This window comes from Lissotriton helveticus, chromosome 11, assembly GCF_964261635.1.
Source record: "Lissotriton helveticus chromosome 11, aLisHel1.1, whole genome shotgun sequence".
Lineage (NCBI taxonomy): Eukaryota > Metazoa > Chordata > Amphibia > Caudata > Salamandridae > Lissotriton > Lissotriton helveticus.
This window is the reverse complement of record NC_136072.1, coordinates 724,423,705-724,446,252: the sequence shown is the minus strand read 5'-3', so window position 1 is coordinate 724,446,252 and position 22,548 is coordinate 724,423,705. Positions and strand designations below refer to the sequence as shown.

At 46.9% G+C, this 22,548-nt stretch overlaps 1 protein-coding gene across 1 annotated transcript in view; it reads right to left on the bottom strand.

The window, feature by feature from the left end:
* Positions 1-22,548, bottom strand: part of DOCK5 (dedicator of cytokinesis 5) — an 852,732-nt gene that overhangs the window by 296,001 nt on the left and 534,183 nt on the right. The window contains exons 22-27 of the mRNA XM_078666602.1: positions 17,222-17,356; positions 14,434-14,545; positions 14,177-14,247; positions 13,274-13,380; positions 11,078-11,214; positions 9,799-9,894 (exon numbers count right to left, since the gene is read on the bottom strand). Coding sequence (XP_078522728.1) covers positions 9,799-9,894; positions 11,078-11,214; positions 13,274-13,380; positions 14,177-14,247; positions 14,434-14,545; positions 17,222-17,356 — 658 coding nt within the window. The remainder of the gene's footprint in view (positions 1-9,798; positions 9,895-11,077; positions 11,215-13,273; positions 13,381-14,176; positions 14,248-14,433; positions 14,546-17,221; positions 17,357-22,548) is intronic.

The window sequence follows — 22,548 nt, the reverse complement described above, 5'->3', positions numbered from 1 at the left end:
TTGCAAAGTTGTTGCTTATATGTGAAATGTTGCATTAGATTTAAACGTGCCATATTCGAGTTGCACATGTAGATTGCTTCAGCACAAGGTTTTAACATGAGAGATGTGTAGGTTTATAGTGAAATGAGAAGTAACGCTTTTAAAATGATTTAAAATGTAATGCTTGTGTTATAATAGAAAGTGCATTTAAACGTGTAAAGGCCTGGGACAATGAGAAAGCCAGTAGAGGCCTAACTGATTTCCTTAGTTTAGCCAGACGCAGTGAGTTTGAAATGTGTAATTGTCCTTGGGAAAGGCCTCTGTGTATAGTTGGATTTTAAAATGTAACTTGGAGCGAGAGCAAAGTTGTTTCTCATACATTTCTTTTGCAGGTGCAAGGCTCGTTAGGTAGAATGGTCCATTGTTTAGGAGTTAGGCCGGTAGGAGTGGGAATGAAGGAGTCCACTGGAATGCACAACTGAAACATTTGGCGGAGAAGGTGCCTGGGACCCAAGGACACAACGGTTTTTGGACGAGAATGGAGCCAGACTGGAAAAATCCACCGACAAGCACCTGCCTAGAGGCGTGGCTACGATAGCCAAGATGGAGGACGCACTCCCGTAGAGCTCTGACCAGCAACCCACGGAAGACTCACATTGCCCGACTCCACCTACATGTAACCTCCACAAATGCCGGGTGCTGAAATGGGGGACTCGCACGGATGCCAACGGTATCGCTAACTGCCACCAGGTTGCTGCGAGAGCGGAGCTGTGGGATCGGCCTGCCGGAGGCAGAACCCGCTCAAAATGGCGGCGCCCAGCGAGCCCTGAGGCGACAAACACTGGAAGGGACCCCGGCGGCTGTGTGAGCCGTGCGGCCGCGACAACGGAGTGACTATCGGTCCCCCTGAGTGTCACTAGGTCGCGGCAGGAGCGGGACCGTTGGATAGTCCCGCCAGACAATGAGCCCACTCTGCATGGCGGCGCCCGACGACCTCTAGGGTGACGGATGCTGGAGGGAACCCTGGCGGGTCTGGGTGCCGGGCCGCCACCACGGAAAGGGACCGCCGATACCACTGACCGCCTCCGGGGTTCAATGGAGGTGAAGCTGAGGGATTGACCTGCCGGACGCCATACCCACGCAAAATGGCGGCGTACACTGAGCCTGAAGATGGCGGAAGCTGAGAGAGGCCCCGGAGACTTTGGGCGCTGTGCTGCAGTGACACCAGAGAGACCGCCGTGGGCGCTGATCACCCGGTCCCCCGACACATCCGTGAGTACGCGGGGTGCAACCCCGAGATCCCCACAACCCGGACCTGCACTGGCGGAGGGGACGTGGGCGCATTGGACAGGCGTAATGTGGCTCGAGGCCCGGGGCATATGGATTGAGACGCCAGCATAGTACCGGGAGAAGGCCAAGGCGGAGGGCCCCCCCCCCTCTCCCCGAAGAACGCCCCGCCTACCCCCCCTTCCCCCTCGCTCATCGAGAGGGGGGGCACGGGCGCAACGTGAGGACTTCGAACAGCTGCCCCCAGGGGATTCACCTGGCCAGGAGCCTAGCACGACACCCTTCCTACAGGTCCACGGGCGGCCGCGGATGCCTGGGACAATCGTCTGATCACCGGGGGAGCTGGGCTGTGTGATCGGCCAGTGGTCACCCGGGCCCATACAAAATGGCGGTGCCCACTGCTCCTTACTAAACAGTTAACCGGGAGAGGGCCCGGAGATTCTGGGCACCGAGCTGCGTCAGTGACCAACAGGCGACACAGACCTTCCAGACCCGTCGCCCTGACGCGCAAGGCAGTAGCTGCGGGGGCTCAGAGGCCAAGTTGTGAGAAGAGCAGCAGAATGACGGAACGCGTCCTCCGGTGAAAATCCCCCACGACCAGCGCGTGTTATTGGGGCCCACAGTCCCACTACAGTAAAAATGGGGAGACCACAAAGGATATTAACCTCGACGCCAGCGCCTGCACCACAGAAGCAACCCCCCCCAGACCCATCCGGGAAGCAGCAGAACGGGGGGCCGCCACAGACGGATGACATGTCATCGAAGCTGGACAGAGTACTAGCCGCTATATAGCATTCCCGGGTATCCATTGAAACCAAATTTGGTGAGTTAGCCACGGACCTTAACCTCCTCCGCGACGACCACCGGAAACTAGCTGACAAGGTACACCAGGGAGAACAAACGCTACATGAGATGGGCCCGCAGATACAGACGCACCAGGAAGCTATCAAAGAACTGCAGACCAAAGTGCAACACCTGGAGCGCAAAACAGATGATTTGGAAGGCTGCTCTCGTCGGAGCAATATCCGAATCCTGAATCTGCCGGAGGGGGTGGAAGGGACGAACCCTGTACAATACATAGTAGCATGGATTAAAACCTTCACCCAGGCCCAAGATCTCTCACCATTTTTCTCGGTGGAAAGGGCACACAGGGTTCCAGCCCGGAGACCACCAGCGGGCTCCTCGCCTAGGCCTTTTTTGCTCAAACTGCTTCACTATCAAGACCGGGATGCGGTACTGCGAGCGGCCCGACTCGCGAAAACCCTCAGAGTCGAGGACAAGCATGTGATGCTGTTCCCGGACTATTCCCAGGCAGTGCAACGTCAACGGGCCACTTTCCTTGCAGTGAAGCAATCCCTACGACAAAATGGCGTGCAGTACGCACTTCTCTTCCCAGCCCGCCTCAAGATTATCCACGGAGGAACAACCCATTTCTTCACGGACCCAGCAGAAGCAAGTACGTGGTTGGAACAGCGCAGCGACGAGTTGCCGGAGCGCAGGCCCTCACAGCATCAGAGCCTCTCCAACAAGAGGCGCCTGCGAGCTAAAAAGGTCACCCTCACACAGCTGGGTCGTCCAACAATACCTGGCACCAGGAACATTCCCGATCTAGAACAAATCATAGCGGATCGCAGAAGGGCCTTACAGGCAGCGTCGGAAGCCCGACATGAGAAACAGCTCGGAGGGGGAACGAGTCCCACATCTCTTTACGTCAGAGGAAGAAGTCAGCGATGCTCGTACTTCCAGAGAAGGCTCGGTCACACCACCCATAGTGACCCCTCAAACGACGGACACGCTGCTATAAGGTACAGCAGGACCAGCGGCATGGTAAGATCGAGACATCATCCTAACTGAGGCGGCGCCCCGGTGCCAGGAACCCGACGATGAAAAAGGTAAAGGCAGGAGCGGGCACATATACAGATGTATTATGAGGTGGGTTGCAGGGGAGTTATCCACCAGTGGTAACGTCAGAACACCCCGCGCCCGAAACGGACTCGAGACAGTACGAGATGAACAGTTTAGACTTATTGTGCCCAGCAATAGGCCCCTTACGTTGGGACTGTTTCCCTGAAGTTGAGTTCATGTTTCCCTTCCCTCTCTCCCCCCCAATGCTCTGGTGGGAATGTGTGGCTGGAATGTCTCTATGTGGAATGGGGGGGGTGGCGGTTGACTGCGTGGGGGAATTTCCGGTGGTATACGGGGGCAACTTCGACCCGCGACGCACATAGAGGACGGCCAACATGACGAAAACCCCTAACACTGACATAACATTCCTTACGCTTAATGTGAGGGGACTACATACAGCGAGCAAGCGGTACTCAGTCTATGCCTACATAAAACGACAACAGGCACATATAGCATTACTGCAAGAAACCCATTTAACGACATTAGAGGTGGACCGTTTGCAGAGAAAGTGGAGAGGCACCATATGTGCCACAGGGTACTCAGCGTTCGCTAGAGGGACATTAATATGGATTAGGCCGGGAATCCTTTTCAGAGAACAGAAGAGGGTGGTGGACAAAGAGGGACGAATTGTACTGATGGAGGGATTGTTAGATGGGCAAACGGTACTAATAGGCAGTATATACGCCCCCAATACAGAGCAGGACAGGTTCTGGAGCCGCCTTACACAGGCCTTGGCTCCGTATATACACACCCCTTGGATCCTGGGTGGAGACTGCAATTGCGTACTAGACACAGGCTTGGACCGATCCCACCCCCCACCGGCACATTCACCGCTACATAAACAAGCTGAACTCTTCAATGCATGGCTCGGACACTGGTCGTTAGTAGACGCCTGGAGGGCACGACACCCCACCCTCAAGTTATACTCATTTCATTCAATACCTCATGATCTGCGGGTGCGACTAGATCGCTTCTTGTGCTCGACAGCCCTATACTCCAAAGTGCAACACACAGACTACCTGGGGCGGGTGCTCTCGGACCATGACGCCCACTCCCTTACCCTCCGATGGAGACCACCGCACCCACCGGTACCCACCAGGAAACTGTCATGGGAATGCCTCACAGATCAGGCCTTCACGCATGATCACGGGGAACACTTGCGGGAACACTTTGCGGTGAATGCGGGATTGGCCTCCTCAAGACTCCTGGAGTGGGATGCACACAAATTAGTAGCCAGGGGTCATTGTATACAACAGGTGGTGGGTGTGCGCAAAACACTTGAGAGAGCGCTACAAGACTCGGAAACCACATTAGAGGCCCTATCGAAAAAAGAGGACCAAGGGGGTGCCACCCCGACACAGGTGGCAGAAGCCAAGACTAGATATGCGGAAACACTACGGGACCTCCATAAATTCAATTTTAGGGCCTACGCCGCCAGGGTACACCGGGAGGGCAACAGGGGAGGGACACTCCTGGCCTGGCTTGCTAAGCAAAACCCCGACATGAAGCCAATCACAGAGTTGAGGGGCCAGGCAGGTCGCCTCCAGATTTCCCAGCCAGAGATACTGCAAGTGTTCCATACATATTACTCAAGTACATATCGGGCCCCAAGTCAGGGAGCGTCACAGGCCATCACTAGATTTTTTACTACGCTTACACTCCCCCAGATTCAGCCAGAAGACAGGAAACTACTAGAGAAGAAGATCCGCCCTGAGAATGTCAAACGTGCGATCAGAGTCTTGGCCCGGAACAAGGCCCCAGGGTTGGACGGCTTCCCCCTAGAATATTATAGCACATTCTCCACCCACCTCGTCCCACAGCTGGTCACCATGTACAATGACGCGCTCCACAGAGGGGAACTACCGGGATCCCTACGGGAATCGGGAGACCAATCACGCTACTCAACACGGACTGTAAAATACTAGGGAAAATCCTGGCAGAACGCTTTGCTACGATACTGACTCCGCTGATACACCCCGACCAAAATGGCTTCGTTCCACACCATAACACATCACAGAATATACGCAGATTGTTTCACATTCAAGACACGACGGGGGGGGGGGGGCGGTTTCCCAATGCGGCATGCCTAATACTGGATCTCGAAAAGGCGTTTGACACCCTGCTATGGCCCTATCTATTTGAAGTGCTCCAGAGAAATAATATAGGCCCCGGTATAATGGCTTACACAAAACTCCTTTACACGCGTCTCACTTCCAGAGTTCGGATGGGTAAATACATCTCCCCGACGTTCAAGGTGTAACGGGGGACCCGTCAGGGCTGCCCATTATCGCCACTCCTGTTCGCCCTGGCGGTGGAACCTTTAGCGATACGCCTGAGGCGGGAGGGAGCAGAGTGGGGGATCCCCCTGGCAGGTACCATGCACTGTGTGTCCCTATACGCAGATGACCTACTCATTTTCGTCCGAGACGCCACTACAGACCTAACAGTCATCTGTCAGACTTTGCAGGGCTTTGCGGAGGCCTCGGGCCTCCATGTAAACTGGGAGAAATCCTCGCTCTACCCGTTGAGCCCCCATCTGGCCCCATTTGAGGCCCGAATGGGCGACCAGACGCTCACGTGGAACGCAGAAGCTCCTAGGTACCTGGGAGTGCGGCTATACCTCAGCCTGGAGGATTTATATGAGGGGAACCATCGTAGGGCGTTGGCGGGACTCAGACCAGCGGTGGGTATTTGGAAATCGTTACAGCTGGCCCCTATTGGCAGAATCGCCCTGGCGAAGATGATAATGGTCCCCGACTCCTATACCATTTCACTAACCTCCCCGTAATTCCACCGCGCTCATTTTGTAAGGAGTTAGATAGCCTGCTCATAGAGCTCGTGTGGGGCGGAGCCGGGTTGCATTGTCAATGCTTTATCTTCCCACGACGGATGGAGGCCTGGGGGCGCCCGCGTTCGAAGCTTATTTCTTGGCAGCACAACTCCAGTGGCTGTCGTATTGGACGGCGGGGCGTCATATAGAAGAGACTGTCACCAGGGACGGCCTTTTGCCACTACCGGCAGTTCACAGACTACTGCTGCCTGGCACGAAACCCCTCCGAACACGACCACTGCAACTGTCCATAGCCCGCACCTGTATGCTGCGGATACACAGAATGTTTAAAATGCGTCCGCTGTATTCGCCCCTACTACCACTGATACGGTTTCCTAGAGGGGACAAATACTACACAGCAGGGGCGCTCCAGGTGTGGTCCGACCTGGCAGTTACAGAGATAGAATCTTTCTTGGAAGAGGGGCAGTTGAAGTCATATGATCAGATGATGGAGCAATATGACCTCCCACCGGGACAATTTCTAGTACATAGACAGTTATTAGATAGTTGCCGACAACACTGGAATCCGAACACAGGGGAGCCTCCAACACACCCAGTGATCCACGCGATCCTCCACATGGGTAGGGGAAGACACTTGGTTTCGTGGCTGTATAGAGCAATCCGTGAGCTGCTTCTCCCGTCTCTTCAACCCCTGCGCCAGAGGTGGGAAACAGATAGTCCACGACAAGGAATGGAGTACAGCTCTGGAGTACCCCAAGAAAGTCTCTAGGAACGCAAGATTCAGGAACATACAATTTAATATCCTACACAGGGCCTACCTTACACCACACTGCCTTCGCCGCTTCTTCCCTGATACCCATTTTGAGTGCCCCCGTTGCCACACTCCGACAGCAGACTGCAGACACATGTTTTGGGACTGCCCCTCACTTACAGGGTTCTGGGACAAGGTGCATCGGACACTCGCAACAGTCACCGGTCTTACAAATATGTCCACATGGGAGGCATGTGCGCTCGGAATCTTCCGCAGGCGGAAGACCGAGAAAACACAATACAGATTCATGTCCCTCGCCCTCCTTTTGGCTAAAAGGGGAATAGCCATGCACTGGAGGTCCACCACAGGCCCCCCAGTAGCAGCCTGGATAGGCGCCATGACCAAGTGGGGTAAGGCGGAGGAAGAGACGCTCCAAGAGGAGGAATTGCGGGCAACCCGCAAACACCCCATTTCCCTAGATTGGGCACAAATGATGTATGATTTCGCACAGGCGACGAACCCCCCGGAGACACCCATAGCCACACCACCTATGACCCCATCAGCGGACACGAGCCCAGACATACCAGAAGCACTCCAATGACTCCCCCACCCCGCACCCCAGACCCACATGAGAACGGTGCCCCCCCTGCCGGAGTGAGGCTCACCACAGGGACCTCCGTCCTGCGCAGGCGACAAAACACCCACGTTCAACTCGCATGAACACTCAGGGATACGAGCAATCCCATGTACGCACGGCAGCACACTCCCCACTCCCCTAAGATTCCCCCCCCCTCCCCTGGTTCGATCCAACGGTTACATACAGTTTACTAGTTCGCACTGGAGGGAGACCCCCACCAGAGAATAGCTGGGAAGGCATTTCTAAGACAATGATACGACAACACGTAGGGATACACGGTCAGACACCCCCGCCAGGTGCGCCCGCAGCAACAAATCACACCCGGAGCCGGGACGCGGGACCACGGCTGAGCTACGAAAGGGAATATGGCTACTCCATCCGCGATACACGACAGACGGTACAGTGACGTGTAACTTGTGTGCACGGACCAATCACCCCAATCATGGTTGGACAGTACAATACCTCTATATGGCATCTGTGACTGGGGAAATGTTGTTGATTATACCCTTTGTAACATTGCACTACTGCATGAATTTAATACTGTTATAAAGAATGCTAAAACCCAATAAAAACATTCAAACAAAAAAAAACAACAAGCACCTGCCTAGAGAGGTGTGGCGAAGGCGGGCTTACGGATTTTGGGGTTTTGTATTAGGGACAGCACACCGAGGGTGGAGGCAGAATTAGAGGAGACTTAGAGAACAGCAGATCTTAGTTGGGTTAGAGAGCGGGAGCAGTTTTGGATTGAATAGAGATGTAGGAGATCTTAAGGTTAGCAGGCAGGAGAGGGTGTAGGAAGGAGCATCTTAGTACAAGCTCGGTAGCTAGGCTACTTATTGAAAGGTGAATGTACTTCTGAGGAAGTCTTTACTTCTGACGCCTTTTTCTCTTGCCTGGGAGGATGTTGAGTAAGGATGTCATCTTAGAGTTAGTGTAGGGACAGACTAATCATTTTTTTTCCTTCCCTTTGTAAATGCAATTCAAACTTCAAGTTGGAATGATTATTGTAAGCCTAATGCTTTTGGAATTGACTTTGCTTTTTATTTTGAGTCGCCTGAGACTCCTGCGTTGGATTATGTTTGCATTAGTGCCAGTTTACTTATTGAACCACTTGCTGAGGTACTTGTATGTTCAGTTGTTTTTGGCTTTGTAATACATATTTAAACTTGACATTGTAGTCAGTGATCCTTTGGGTTGGGATACTGGGTCATTGGTAAATCGTCATATGCATGAAATTAGCGACTTCCTTTACACTTCCTTGCAGACTAAAGAGATCCAGTCGACCAGGGATTCTAAGGGTTTGTAAGGTAAATCTCGAAAAGAATCCCCACTTTGTCAGTTGAATGGGTGGAGTAGATGGAATGTAGGGTGGGGAAGGGTTAGTGCCAACATTTTTCCTCTTCAAAGGTATGTGGTAATCTTCCTGGAGTCCCAATTTCATCTTTTCAGGCAATTTGTCAATGATATGTCCAGTATCTGGATTTATTTCCAGCTCTTTTTGCTTCAGATCCAAAGATGAAACATTGGACTGAAGTTCTTTAGAAAGAGTCTTTTCTTTACTTGCAATTTTCGGCGTCTAAAGATTCGGCTCCAAAGTTTCCACTCCGAAGATTTAGTCTTGGATAAAGATGGACCAAGTACCAGGACGTGTTTGGATTTTGGCACCGAAGCTTTCTGTTCGGTGCCAATATAGGGCCGACTCGAGCCCAAGCCCAAAGTCTTTCCTTTATGTTTCAGCACCGGGACCAAAACCGGGGTGCTGGAAACAAAGTCTCTGTACTCACGATATGTTGACCTGGTGTGATTTGGTCTTTAACATTGGAGTCCGCTTCAGACACGGTAATGTGTTCTTCCTCCACTTCCGCATCGGCTTTCGGCACGTTGGATTCCTCTTCATCGCATTTCGTGATGTGGACATGGGACCAGTTTCGAGAATTCACCCCTCATCAGCCAGACTAGCTTGACTCCAGTGGCATGGACAGCACGGGACCCACATCTGGGCACACCCATCCCACTCGGGATGACAAATGCAAAAAGAACAATTGATAAACAGAATGTTCAACTATGTCAAACATTCACCCCAGTACAGAGACCTGGGCCTAAATCCATAGTTTTTTTGCTCCCCGTGCCATTTCAGTTTTAACCCAGCCATATGCAAATTAGTCTTGACCCTGCTCTTTGTGACTGGGGGTGAATGTTTGCATTGTTCAGCTTTCCGTCCATCATTTGATCCTTTTGATTTTTTTCCCTAGAGAATCACAGCATTTCTCATAACACTCTACAACCAATTGTTACACTCTTAAAGACGTAGACCAAATTGGTTCACAGTCAATTTGTTCAGTTTCATGTTTTGTTGAACTTTGTTTAACTTAATGTTGTGCATTCCCCTCACATAACTACAGTAGATAAACAAATAGAAACCCTATATTAAATAAAGTGAAATCTTACTATGTGCGCTGACTGCCTGCTCATCCCAATCACAGTCCTGTTCACCCTTCGCAGTAAGCGCTCCATGATCATCTGAATATGCATTGCAGTGAGACCCTGGGGAACAAAGGTATTTTAGATGCAGAATCTGATATCATAAATGTATTAAAACACAGTTCTTGGTGATAGCGAAGGATTCTCATAAAGCATATGCACAATGATGTAGGATTTACAATATTCTCAAGTCTTTAAATGCCATCTCCTCATCGAGTTGGCTTTTTAGACAGAGAAGGGAGAATATGGTTCAATCTACAGCTGCACTTTTTTGTTTAATCATACTACCCCTGATTTAATGCTACTTTTTTTATTTTTAAACAAATGCAGTAAACACAAAGATTAACACCCTTGCCATACTCTGCTGTTTCCTGCCACTGCCCTGGTTGGCCCTAGTTCTTCTGGTGGCACTAGTTAGACATGAGAGAAGAGCACTTCATAGGGAAAATTATAGCGAACATATTTTAGGCTTAAGCTCCTCACTCTCTAAGCTTTTTTGTTTAGCCCCAGAAAGAAATACTTTCGATTAATCCTAGTCCAGTAGAATTCCTGGTTTGAAGATTGAGAGTCAAACTGTTCTGAAAGATTCCATGCCAGTCCAAAAGAGTCAACCCAAATCACCAAAAGTACCAAAAGAAGCAGACTCCAAGCATTCTCATTCACCGTCATACTCAGCATTCAAATTGTCCATATCTATTAATAGATGGACTGAATCATCCAAAATCGTAAGCACTCCACTAGCTACAAGCTCAAGAAAGAGTCTTGCAAATAAACAGCTTCTAAGCAGTATTTGTGAAGCTAGGCACAGAAAATGTATTAGAAATGGCCAGTGTCAGTCAGAGAGCAAAAGCAGAAAACAAGGAAGAAGGCAAACCAGATTTTAACATTGGCCATTTATATAATAACCACTTTAAGTAAATCTATAAATTATTAATAAGGTGTGCTATTGAAATTAATTGGACTCATTATGTCAAGGCCAAATTGGCCCAAACTGATTTTCCTCTGAAATATGCCAGTTACAAGCACAGATCTGCAGTGATGCTCAGCAAACTGCGATAAACTAGGCTAATTTGTACATGAAAAATAGGAAGATTAAATGGTCCTTATTAGCCCCATCGGCTTCTATGTTTCATATTTCAATGCAGAAGCAGTACAGAAGTCTGATTAGAAATCAAGTTTTGTTCTTTGGTTTTGGCTTTATGCCTCCCTATTTTTTGCATATACACATGTGTTCCCCTCCCCTTACCACGTCTTCCCGGTCCAGAACTTCCAGAATGTTGCTAAGGAGCTGCGAACTGGCATCGTGATCTGGCTTGTTAGAATAGTCATCTAGTTGGCCACTGAGTTGGTCGATCAACAGAGGAAGGAGAGCATCTCTGCACTCTGTGAAAAAGAAGGAGATATCAGAAGTGCACCTGAACTACAAAATCTGGATCTGTAGAGAGGTGGTCTTGACTTATTGAGTTCTTCACAATGTGGCTGACTACCCATATTTTCCAACAGATTCACACGTGCGCACACACACATACGCACACACACACACACCCACACACACACACACAAACACACACACACACACACACACGTGCGCGCGCACACGTGCACACACACACGCACACACATACACACAGGTATTACATATTTATACACATACATATTTATACATATGTATGTATGAATTACTCGGATGACAATAGTGCTTGTGTAAAAAGGTGTTTTTATGTATTGCTATTAACTTCAGCACTGTTCGACAAATCTGCACAAACTATTTCATTAAACAATGCATCTAATTTGTTTTTTTGTGGCAAATTTCTAGCAGATCCGCCAAACATGGCTCAAAAAATGTAAGGTCCAAAGAGTGATATTTCCCTTTATAACTCCCATTGGATTCTTTGCTTCTTAATACGGAAAAAAGCTGAACTGAATTACACCAAACTAGGCACAAAAGTTGACGTTTGCTCAAGGAAGTACCCTTGAGTTGTTTGGTGTTAATTTATTTGGTAAAAAATAGTATTTAAAGAGTGTTCTGGTCTGGGCATGAAGATGTTATATTTTAGGCATATCTAACAGGTCCACCTCATACACACATCACCTCTCTGTTTATTGCATTTGTGCATTCTGACCCGAAGATACTCTGATGTGATAAAAAAATCAATTTGGAACCTACTCACTTGAGTCATGAACAAAGTATTTAATACCCCTGTTCTGTATACAGTTCATGTGTGAGTTGAAGAATGAAATAAGACAAAATGTATGGTGGCTTAATGTATAATTTAGATGTAAAATAGTCGTGTGTACATTGCAATGAATACATTCCACAGGAGGTGGAGCTGTACACCAAGCAGGATATATCCCTATTGAGACGAAAATACTCCTCTGGGCTGATGGACTATGTGAATTACAATCTCTCAAGCCAATGGCTAACAGAGACTGACCAAAATAGGTCAAATATCGGCATAAAGCAAGCAATAGGTTTGCAGAAAGCTGAGCTGTTAACCCAGGCCTACAACGGGAAAACACATTGATTGATATTTAATTTGTATAGTAGGCTGTCTACCTTTATTTAAGAATGTAGGACTATCCATAATTATGGTGCAAGATGTAAATAATTGATGTAACATTATTTATTACACTGTTACATTTAGGGAGTGTTAGCTCACTGTAACAAACACCGTACACGGTTGCGACTAATAAATTATTTTAAGTAATTATATATATTGACTGTTTATTATTCTGTGATATTTCAGGATGTGTTCACACTAAAACAGAAAGAGTAGTATTGAAACATTCCGAAATTTCCATCTGATTCCATCTAACAATTATCCGTTGATTACCCTAAAGGGAAAGCAAATATGGTTGAAACTAAACTTTGAAATTAATTTCGACCTCTAGTATGTCAACCAAGAAACATTATTATCTATGTTAAACCGACTTGAGCAATCCAGAAAGGAGCCGAACCCTGAGGGTTTCCCTGTACCATACGAGACTTGACTGGACCAGGTCTGAGTTTTAAAAGTAAGAGCTGTATGGGTTTAGTAGGCTATGCAATACATTAGGCCCCACCCTTGTTTCCGTCCCATACAAGACTCTATAGTGGACTTAGACGACCATCATACCTACCATCTGCAGTTGAGGTTCAATGAGATCTACCACTGGATTGATTACAAGAGCACTGTATAGTTTGTGATTTTTTTAATATTGTATGCATTAATATTTATATGTATTTCTAATCTCTTGTGTTTCATGTATTAACTTAACATGTACTCTATTGTCACATATTCCATAATAATCATAAGCTTAATGCTTTCATGCCTTATAAAATAACAAGAATTTTTCACATGGATATGTATCTTCAAATAGAGGATACACTTGCTACCTAGTTTCGGAGTGATACATAAATGCAGGTAAAAAGCATTTGGCAGTAACTCCTCCTGGTACTCACCCGACTGTCGAAAGAGCTCACTCTCCACTATCTTGGTCATACAGGTCAGTTTCTGATGCACCAACTGATTATCTGGTATACTTTGGATAAATTTGCTGAACAGAATACTAGAAAATAAACATTGTGATTAACATCTTTATTTTACCACCTCACCCCACTACTACCCCGCCGCCCCCACTCCCAGCACATGTCCTTAAAAGCTTTTACCAATGTGCATTGGTAAAATATATGCGCTTTACATGACATTGCACAAGTTAGGAATCTGTCAACTACAACAGCAGAAATAGTATTTTCTCTAATATTTTAGTGTGTACGTATCTATGCATTTGGCATTTCAATAGCACACACCTATTCAAAGGTAAGTGAAGTGCTGTACAGAGTCAAAAACAAGCATAAAGTCAACAAGTGATAGGAAAGGAATCTGGTTGTGGACCGTTAATGCATTCCGAATTGCAAAAATCAGGACCAATAAGGCCAATTTAGCAATGCCCGGCATCCAGGAATAAAAAGAAATAGGTTTTGCTCATTATCCTGAATGGGCCATTTGGGAATTTGCTTCAACAATCACAAGTAGCACTGCAAAGTGACATAAATGTAATCTTTAAAAGTTGACGAATGCCAAAGTGCTTTCTTCTTCATTGAATTTTAAAACTGTGATAACATACACCAAATTAAATATTTCTATCAAATATACAGAATATAAATACCTTGAATTTCTTAAATCCTAATAATGTTAAATAAACTCCACTTCAAACCCACTGAATGAAAACTATAATTTGCTTTGATTTGGCATGCTAACATTTTTGACACATTTTACTAGGATGACCATCCTGTTAGGCCAAGAAATTAACCAAAGTTTAAAACATTTTACAATTAGTATTTCTCCTTGCTAAAAGCCATTACCTGAGTTCAACAGGGTCAAACACTAACTTGACGTCATTGATGATGTTTGGAAGGTACTTTAAGGCAGCTCCCTATTCGAATAGAAAGAGTAGTTTAGTTGAGTTGTACTTCAATGTCACTTTTGATGCTCATAATGGTATACTACTGCTTGATTGTGGTATAATGACATGATCTTTCTAATTCAATTACTTCATTCAAAAGCCAATCCTCACTTTACACAGGAAAAAATATGCTTATTGGATCCATGACACACCAACCTTAATCTTGACAGCCTCTTCCAGTGGTCGATCCATCAAGACATTGAACGACAGGAAAAGTTTCCTGATGGCGTTATTAAACTCATCGCCATCCTCGCTTTTTCCGTAAAACCTAAGCAAAACAGACAGCGCAAACACATGGTAAGTTCAGACTCTGTGCTGTTAGCCATCTTTGTGTATTTTTAGTACTACGTATGCATAACTAATTACCTGAAGATGGAAAGCTTTATGGAGCCTATGTTGTAGCTGTGTAATCTTTAATATGGGAGATTATGTAAAGGGTTGCTATGTCAAGGGAGGGAGTCCATCCTGTCCTAAACAGAGATGGAGACCACAGACCAAAGAAGAGACAGAAGGTCCACCCTTTTTGCATCACTGCAAGCTCAAACTTGACTTCACCAGTGTAACTGTTCTAAACATCAAGATGCCGAACAAGTCTAGCTCTGCTTCCAGAGCTCAGCTATCTTTCCAGTCACTCACTCACTGTATCTTTGATCTAACAGTGTCAAGCACTATGCTTTGTTCTGGCTAGGCTTGCAATATACAAATATTATATATATGCATTCATGCATATATTCAACTATTTAGCTTACCTACAGATTTCATCAAATGCCATCTCCTTCTGAAACACCAGTGAAAGAACAGCTTTTCAGGACTTGTGTACAGTGCATACTCTTTGAAGTCTCAGGAGAGGAAAGCAGACATGCTTTTATAATACTAACAAACAGTATTCATCGGTTTGCCCTCAGAAGCATGAAGGGCTGAGTTGAGCCCACTTGTATTCTAATCTGTGACACTCACAAATAATGCAAAGCTCACAGGAGTGACATTATTAACCAACTGTGCTATTATACTGGCTTTATTGTGAGGAATTTGCCAATAGAAAAGAGTTTGAACAGATATATGACAATTTTAAACTGTTAAGCATTCTCTTGGAAATGCAATACTATGCACTCTGCATTTTGTCCCACTGCTAATAAGCACAATGTAAGACTCCCTAGGCAAAAAAAATAACTGACATCAAAGAATGTTTATGTTTTGAATACACTTTTGTACTAACATGCCGCAGCAGGCAGAGTAAATACCAGGCTAGATCTGACTAATGATACTCATTTACATGTAGTACGTATGACATAAGGGATTGGGTCAACCTTATGGAGTCCGTAAAACAGGTAAAATATTTCTATTTGTCCACTATACAACCTCATTAAAAAATTACAGAATTAATCAGTGTAAAAAACTGGAAACTAACTGCCCAAACACAAGTCATATAAGGCTATAGGATGATCCATTGAGCCAGATAGACAATACTGTGGATATGACAGCTCTATAACACAACTACACACCTAATGAGAAATTCTTTCATGGCTCATGAGGACGATGTATGTAGGAAAGGTATCACTCATTTCAGCGAAGCATGTGTGAGATCAAGCAACTCTATATGTACCCCGCACCATCCAAGATAGACAAAACACATTGCCTTCAAACTTTGAGGCCAATGCTGCAAATGGGAATAAAAACATGGCACTGCAACTAAATCCATGTCTTGCTCCAGCAGAAACCATCACCGGAAATGTAAGTCAAAGAAAATGTTTTCCCCATAAATGTATATTGCGATCCTTTAGCTAAAGACACAGCTAAAACGGAGATGTTGTTTGTAGGACTAAAAAAAGGAGGTTGTGCCTCAGAGAACAGCATGACAACATATATGTTGGGGTTGGCGGTAGGGGAATCTCATGCATATTCAGTACCGGTACAATATGAATCTTTAATCTAGTGATTAAGAAATAATGCACCTGAGCCTATGTACAGTTGTGTAATGTACCCTCCAGATCCTCAGAGGAGTTTTCAAGTAGAGACTCTAACATCAAGAGACCAGCAGAGGAAACATGAAGACAAAGGAAACATCAGCCCTTGGAATGATGGAAGCTCTCAACAGATTGTTTTCAGTATAACAAACTGTTAAATGTAGCAAGAAGATAATCTTTTTAGACAGTAGTCAAGAAAGAATTATAAGAATAATCAGATTATTGATATATAGACAGAATTGGAAACCAAAATGTTGATATAGGCAAATCGTGGCTATATAAAGTTTCATTATAATTTGTCATGATAATACTACAGCTTCTAGATGGAAAATGGACAGGTTGGGAGCCTCTGATCAGTACTAAGTAATAGATTATATAAATATCAGGCTGCAGGCACATAACTTTTCTTGACTAAAGTGCAAAAGTGGCAGACAATGCAATATTTAAAATATCTATACAAACACATTTTCTCTTAAGATCCAAACTATTTTACGTACATTGCCTCAATATTTACTGTAGTAACATCTGAGATGACGAAGTCCCTGCAAGATCCTGGTCAGAAATTGTTTCTTGCACGCATTTCATGTGCTTGCCAGAACAATTATATTTTGGCAAAATCGTATAGCTCATGCATTCCCAGAGTTTAATGGTTCCACTGAAGAAACTAAATGTGGAGTTGTCCATCTCTTCTTAATTCTAACACTTACTTTGATATCAAGAGTACAAATATCTTGATTGAAAACATTATTAGAAAATAGAGGTCATGATGAACGTGGTAACATGTTTGTATCAAAACTTTACAACAGATATTTAGTAAAATTCTGAAACTGGGTTACCTTCAGGATACTTTGTGTGCCAGAGAGCATCTTCAAGTAAGATTAAGAAACTGGGACAGAGTACTTTGTTCAGGGTCCAATCATACATAACTGCTTACCTCCAAGTTATTTTTTAATGCCTCATCAGTTGGAAATGGTGCTTACCTCAAATATAGGATGCGGGATTGTACTATGAAGCGGAAGAGATACTTCAGAGCTTTCAGAGAAGCGAAGAGCAGATCACTCTGTGTGGAATCTTCTGCATTGCCAACATAACTGTTGAGTACTTTGGTGAGTTTTCTGGTTAAGGAAGAGCAAATGATTGAAGAATAAGCCAGTCCCACAGAATGTAAACATTGTATCTTAACAGCCTTAAGGGCTTTAATCATTTGCATCTAGGTTTTAAATGACGCATTAACGTGTCCAATAATTTTTAGTATGGAACACACAGCCGGACAACATTCACTGCTAACAAGGATGCCAAGTATAGTGTTAAATTTTTAGGGCATCTTAAAACTTTTTATCATGGTATTACTTTGTCTTCTGTCTCTCCACATTAATTTCCAAGGACCATGTATCTGTTCCAAGTGACTGTATACGAGTCCTTTCCTTCCATTTATTTCTCTTCTCATTTTCAGTTCCTTCCATATCACTTAACCTACAACTTCTCCCAACCTCTGCTTTACATAGTTTTCTTAAACACAGTATCACACTCTTCCTGCTCTATTTTTTCTTGCCCCTCTTCAAATACTTCTCAAAATTGTTCACATTCCAGTTCGTGTCACTGAGGTCTGCCATCTATTTTAGACAGTCCTCCCATTCCTCATTCTCTGCCCCACTTTTATTCCTTTGCCTCCCCCTCCACTCCATCTGGCTGTTCCTATTCATCCACACAACTCTAATATATTCATACACCTGAACTTCATAACAGTCCCCACTGACAACTATCATTGGCCTTCCTTATCCCTCACAAGCAGTCTGTCAGAAAATATGAACTTGCACAAACCAATTTTCCAGTGACAAACTGCGGGATTTGCAAAATCACAGGATTTGCCTAAAGCAAAAGGCTTTTACAGTGTACTAATCCCACTTTGTGATTTAGAAAAGCCTTTCTGAATTGTAAAACGGGTTTTGTGACTATTTCGTATAAAAGTTAAGAGGGATGTGAATGGGCATCTCTTTCTAATTACAAACTGCAATTAGATCGATCAATGGTTTGAGACTGCAATTGAGTTTGCAAAGTCTTGAAAGGTACCAAACCCTCAAAAGGAGGTTGTGAGTTACTTGCAGAGAGGAAGCTGTTCCTGTTGGACCGTTTCCTCTTTGAGAAACGTGTCTGGCAGCTATAAAGGAAGCAGGCAGGGGTGCAAAATAGTTCAAACTTTTATTTCAAGTATGTATAACGCCCCTCAATTGATTTTTGTTTAATCAATACCCTTAAGAAACATGCATCAAAGGTACGCAGATTACCTTTCACACACCCAACGCGGTACAACATCACATAATTTGCAACAAATCAAGCCACTAAGTAAAAATGCACACAAATGTTCAAGAGAAAATACACAGAACACCTAGCAATAGCCAACGAAATCCAGATAGACCATACAGTAAGAGGTAAAGCACAAACCAGATTCATTTGAGGAGCAGCATTGGTTATTTGCAGTTATGAAATTTAGAACTTTTAACTGTCCATCAATAGCATTATCCTCTTCCTTCCTTAGTTGCTTTGTTTGTGATAAGGATGTTACTTACCCTGTAAGCATTTGTTTGTGGTATGTAGTGCTGTAGATTCACATGTTCTGCATACTCCTGCCATTTAGTGTTGGGTTCAGAGCAGTGCGACTTTGTTTTTCTTCTAAGAATTCTTTTGAGTCACGAGGTAGAGTGACTGCTCCTCCTGGTGATACTGCGCATTGGCATCGACTCCTTTGTGAGATTGCTTCTTGCAGGTGGGTGAGAAAGGAGTGTGAAGAATATGCAAGAATAAAGATGTCCAAGCTAAATGTGAATGTATCGGAGAAATGTGTAAAACATAACTACAATGGCCACAGGTGCATATGAATCTACAGCACTATATGCCACAAATGGATACTTACAGGATAAGTAAAATAATCAGTTTGATGGCATGTGTGGCTGCAGATACACATGCTCTGCATAGACTGTAAAGCAGTCCCTCCTTTGTAGAGGTGGCTAGCATGTGGAAGTTGCAGTAGTTTGTAAAGGGTACTTAGCCCTGCCTCACCTACATTGGCTTGTTGGCATGCTAAAACATCCTCACAATAGTGTTTAGTAATTGTGTGAAGGGTAGACCATGTAGCGGCTTTAAAAATGTCAGCTAGTGGGGGGCGTGGCTAGCCAACAGCCAAGATGGCCGCACTCTGAGAGAGCTCTGTGACTAACGAGCCTTCCTCTCAACATCCGAACATTTATCCGCCTTTTCAGCAGTAGCCAAATGGCATGACCTGGAGCGTCTAATCCCCCGGTACACTCGGCTGTAATCCGGACCTCTCGACGACCTTCCCCTGTGGAGCGGCACCGTGTTGAACATTGCGGCCTGGATTGGCGCCTAAGACCGGGGGCTCAAGTACGGGACGCTCCCGGTGACGTCCCACCATATCGGCGACTGTCGCCCTCGCTGTGTAAACAACGCCCCCAGGGCAACAACCGAACGTACCTCTGATCCGGCAGCCTGCTGAGACCTCTACCCTGGTGTAGCACTCCCCACGCACGAACCAGACCGCGCCGGGCAGGCGCCTGCAGGTACCAGCGCAGCCCCTGCGGCGGCGGGGGAACATAGCGAGGACGGGCCGGGAGTGGGCGGTCCGGAGGGTGTTTCGGCGGCCCCTTGTCTCGCTCTCCCTGGGCCCGGGATCCGGCGTGGTGATCAGCCGCCGTGACAGCCCCGTCGCGGGGACCTTCCGCAGCGGAGACACACTGCCTGTAGCCGTCCCGCCTCCATTCCTACACTCCCCGACCACCAACGCCGACATCGTTTAGCCCTCCGATATCTCCCCTGAGGCACCGCACCGGCCTGAACATTGCGTCCCGCTTTGGTGCCTAACACCGGGGACTCGATTGTAAGACAGCCCCAGCAGCAATCCAGCACCGCAACGGCAGCCAGTAAACTGCACCCAGGATAATAAGCGACGGCGCCTCGCACTGGGCAGCCTGCCGAGAACCCATCCAGGCGGTGCCCCCACTTGACCACACTCCGGGAACTGCAGGGAAGACCCAGAGGGGGTCGGTGCAACATCGGCAGGAGTGGGACAACGTACCCGGGGAAGGGAAGACCACGCGACACCGGTCAGGGGACACGCACCTGCGACTGCACCGTAAGCCGCTACCAGCACCCTCCATGTGGCCGTGACGCGGCGGTACCTTTCCCTGGTTGACAAAAAATCGCCACAGCAGGCCTACTCAGGGACTGCGGGAAGCGGGGACAGGGAACAGGAACACACGCTTTGCAACTATCCCACGTAGCGCCCCCGGCCATAGAAGAGGTGGGGGAACGCCAGTAATATACAACGTACTAATCACTCTGACCAACATCTATACAGTGATGGCCGGCAGGGGTACAAGAGGCCAGCAGGCCCCGAAACTGGACAACTTCGCGTACCAGAAGGCCTCGACGGACGCTGCGAAGGGAGATACTCCCCGAACTTCGCCCCAGCCAACAAGGGAAACACATACTGCAGACGAAGTTACCCTCCATGATGTCATGGCGGCCCTGAACACGATGCAGTCCTCAATGGGCACAATCACAACGGCGCTATCCTTGATCAGAGCGGACTTTGGAAAAATGTCCGATCGCATGGTGGAGGTCGAAAAAACGACTACCGACTTAGTAGGGGACACGTCTGACTTGCAGCGTAGAGTCCAAAAACTTGAGGAAGACAACCACATGCTTAAGACGAAGCTGGACGATCAAGAAGGTCGATCGAGACGTAACAACATACGCCTGATTGGCGTACCGGAGTCCGAACGTGGCCCTGCCCTAGACCTCTACGTTGAAGACCTCATCTACAAACAACTGAAACCCAAGGGCCTGTCGAACTACTTCTCAGTTGAATGCGCCCACCGGGTACCGGGGGGGCAGCCAAAACCTGGGGCGCCACCTCGTCCCATATTGGCCCGCATTTTCAATTTTACGGATCGTGATGCCATCTTACAAGCAGCACGCACTCGCCCTCCAATCAAAATTGACAACACCGAAATCCACTTCTATCCAGACCACACAGCGGCCGTAGCCCAACAGCGACGAGGATTCACAGAGGTTAAGAGAGAACTGCGAGCACGAGAGCTCAAGTATTCTATGATCTTTCCAGCAAAACTACGAGTGGAATCTGAAGGCAAAACTTGGTTCTTTGACTCACCGCAGGCGACTCAGGAATGGCTGGAGGGCTGGAGGAAGGCAAAAGGGTCTAGGAATCGAGATCTGCAACGGAGCCGCGGAGAGAGAAGCCCCCAACTAACAGAAGACACAGAATAAATCTCATATGCCACACGATGGACATCGATACTAACATTCACCCCCGTGTAGCTGACCTCTTCGAATAAGTAAGTTACTTACTCCTTTTACAAAAAGGAGAGAATCCTAATAGCACGCGGAGAGAAGATGAACCGGATGGCCATGGACCGTGACTGTCCAAATGGGGTGGCATTCCGATCATGCACGAACTGATCCATGCAGGTAGGACGATTGACTACAACGGGCACTGCATGTTCACTCTCGGAGGGGGGGGGGCTCGACAACGGACACAGAAGTCTCACCCCCAAGAACAATTTTCTTTAGTTGGGGATACAAGCACTCTGCTCAGTTGGGGGGGTGGAAGGTTTATTGTCCACCGGGCAGGGAGGCAGGGAGGGGGGTTTGGGATTTCAACGTTATGAGTTTACTATGTTTTAGTTTTTGTTTCCTGTTGCTCACCTGGTTGGCGTTTCCACAGCACACACCACTACCACCTTGGGCCCACACCACACCCTTGGACACTTGGCCTACACTGGAACAACCATACGAGAACATCCTTACTCGGTCCATACGACCTGACACACATCACATCAGCAAACCAACGCAAACCCGGGGAGGCACTATGGGCTTAGACACGCACCAGTCCTCGCCACATGGGCAGATCCAAAAGGCAGTACTACATTTCCTCTCCAGAGACTATGGCTGAACATGACAGTTCGACACTCGATCCCCAGTCACAACCCTTGATATCCCCCCCGCTAACGGTCATTTCGTGGAACGTTAATGGGTTGGGCCATAAAATTAAACAAGGACTTGTCCTACCATATCTGAAGAGGAAAGCACCCACCCTGGCGTTGTTACAAGAAACACACCTAGTAGGCACGTCAAACCAGGCACTTAATCGCTGGGGCTTCAAGATGATCGCACACGCGGAGTTCTCCACCGGCTCCCGCGGAGTGGGTATACTCATCCATAAAAGCGCTCCCCTAGTGATCAAACACACCTGGGCGGATGACAGAGGGCG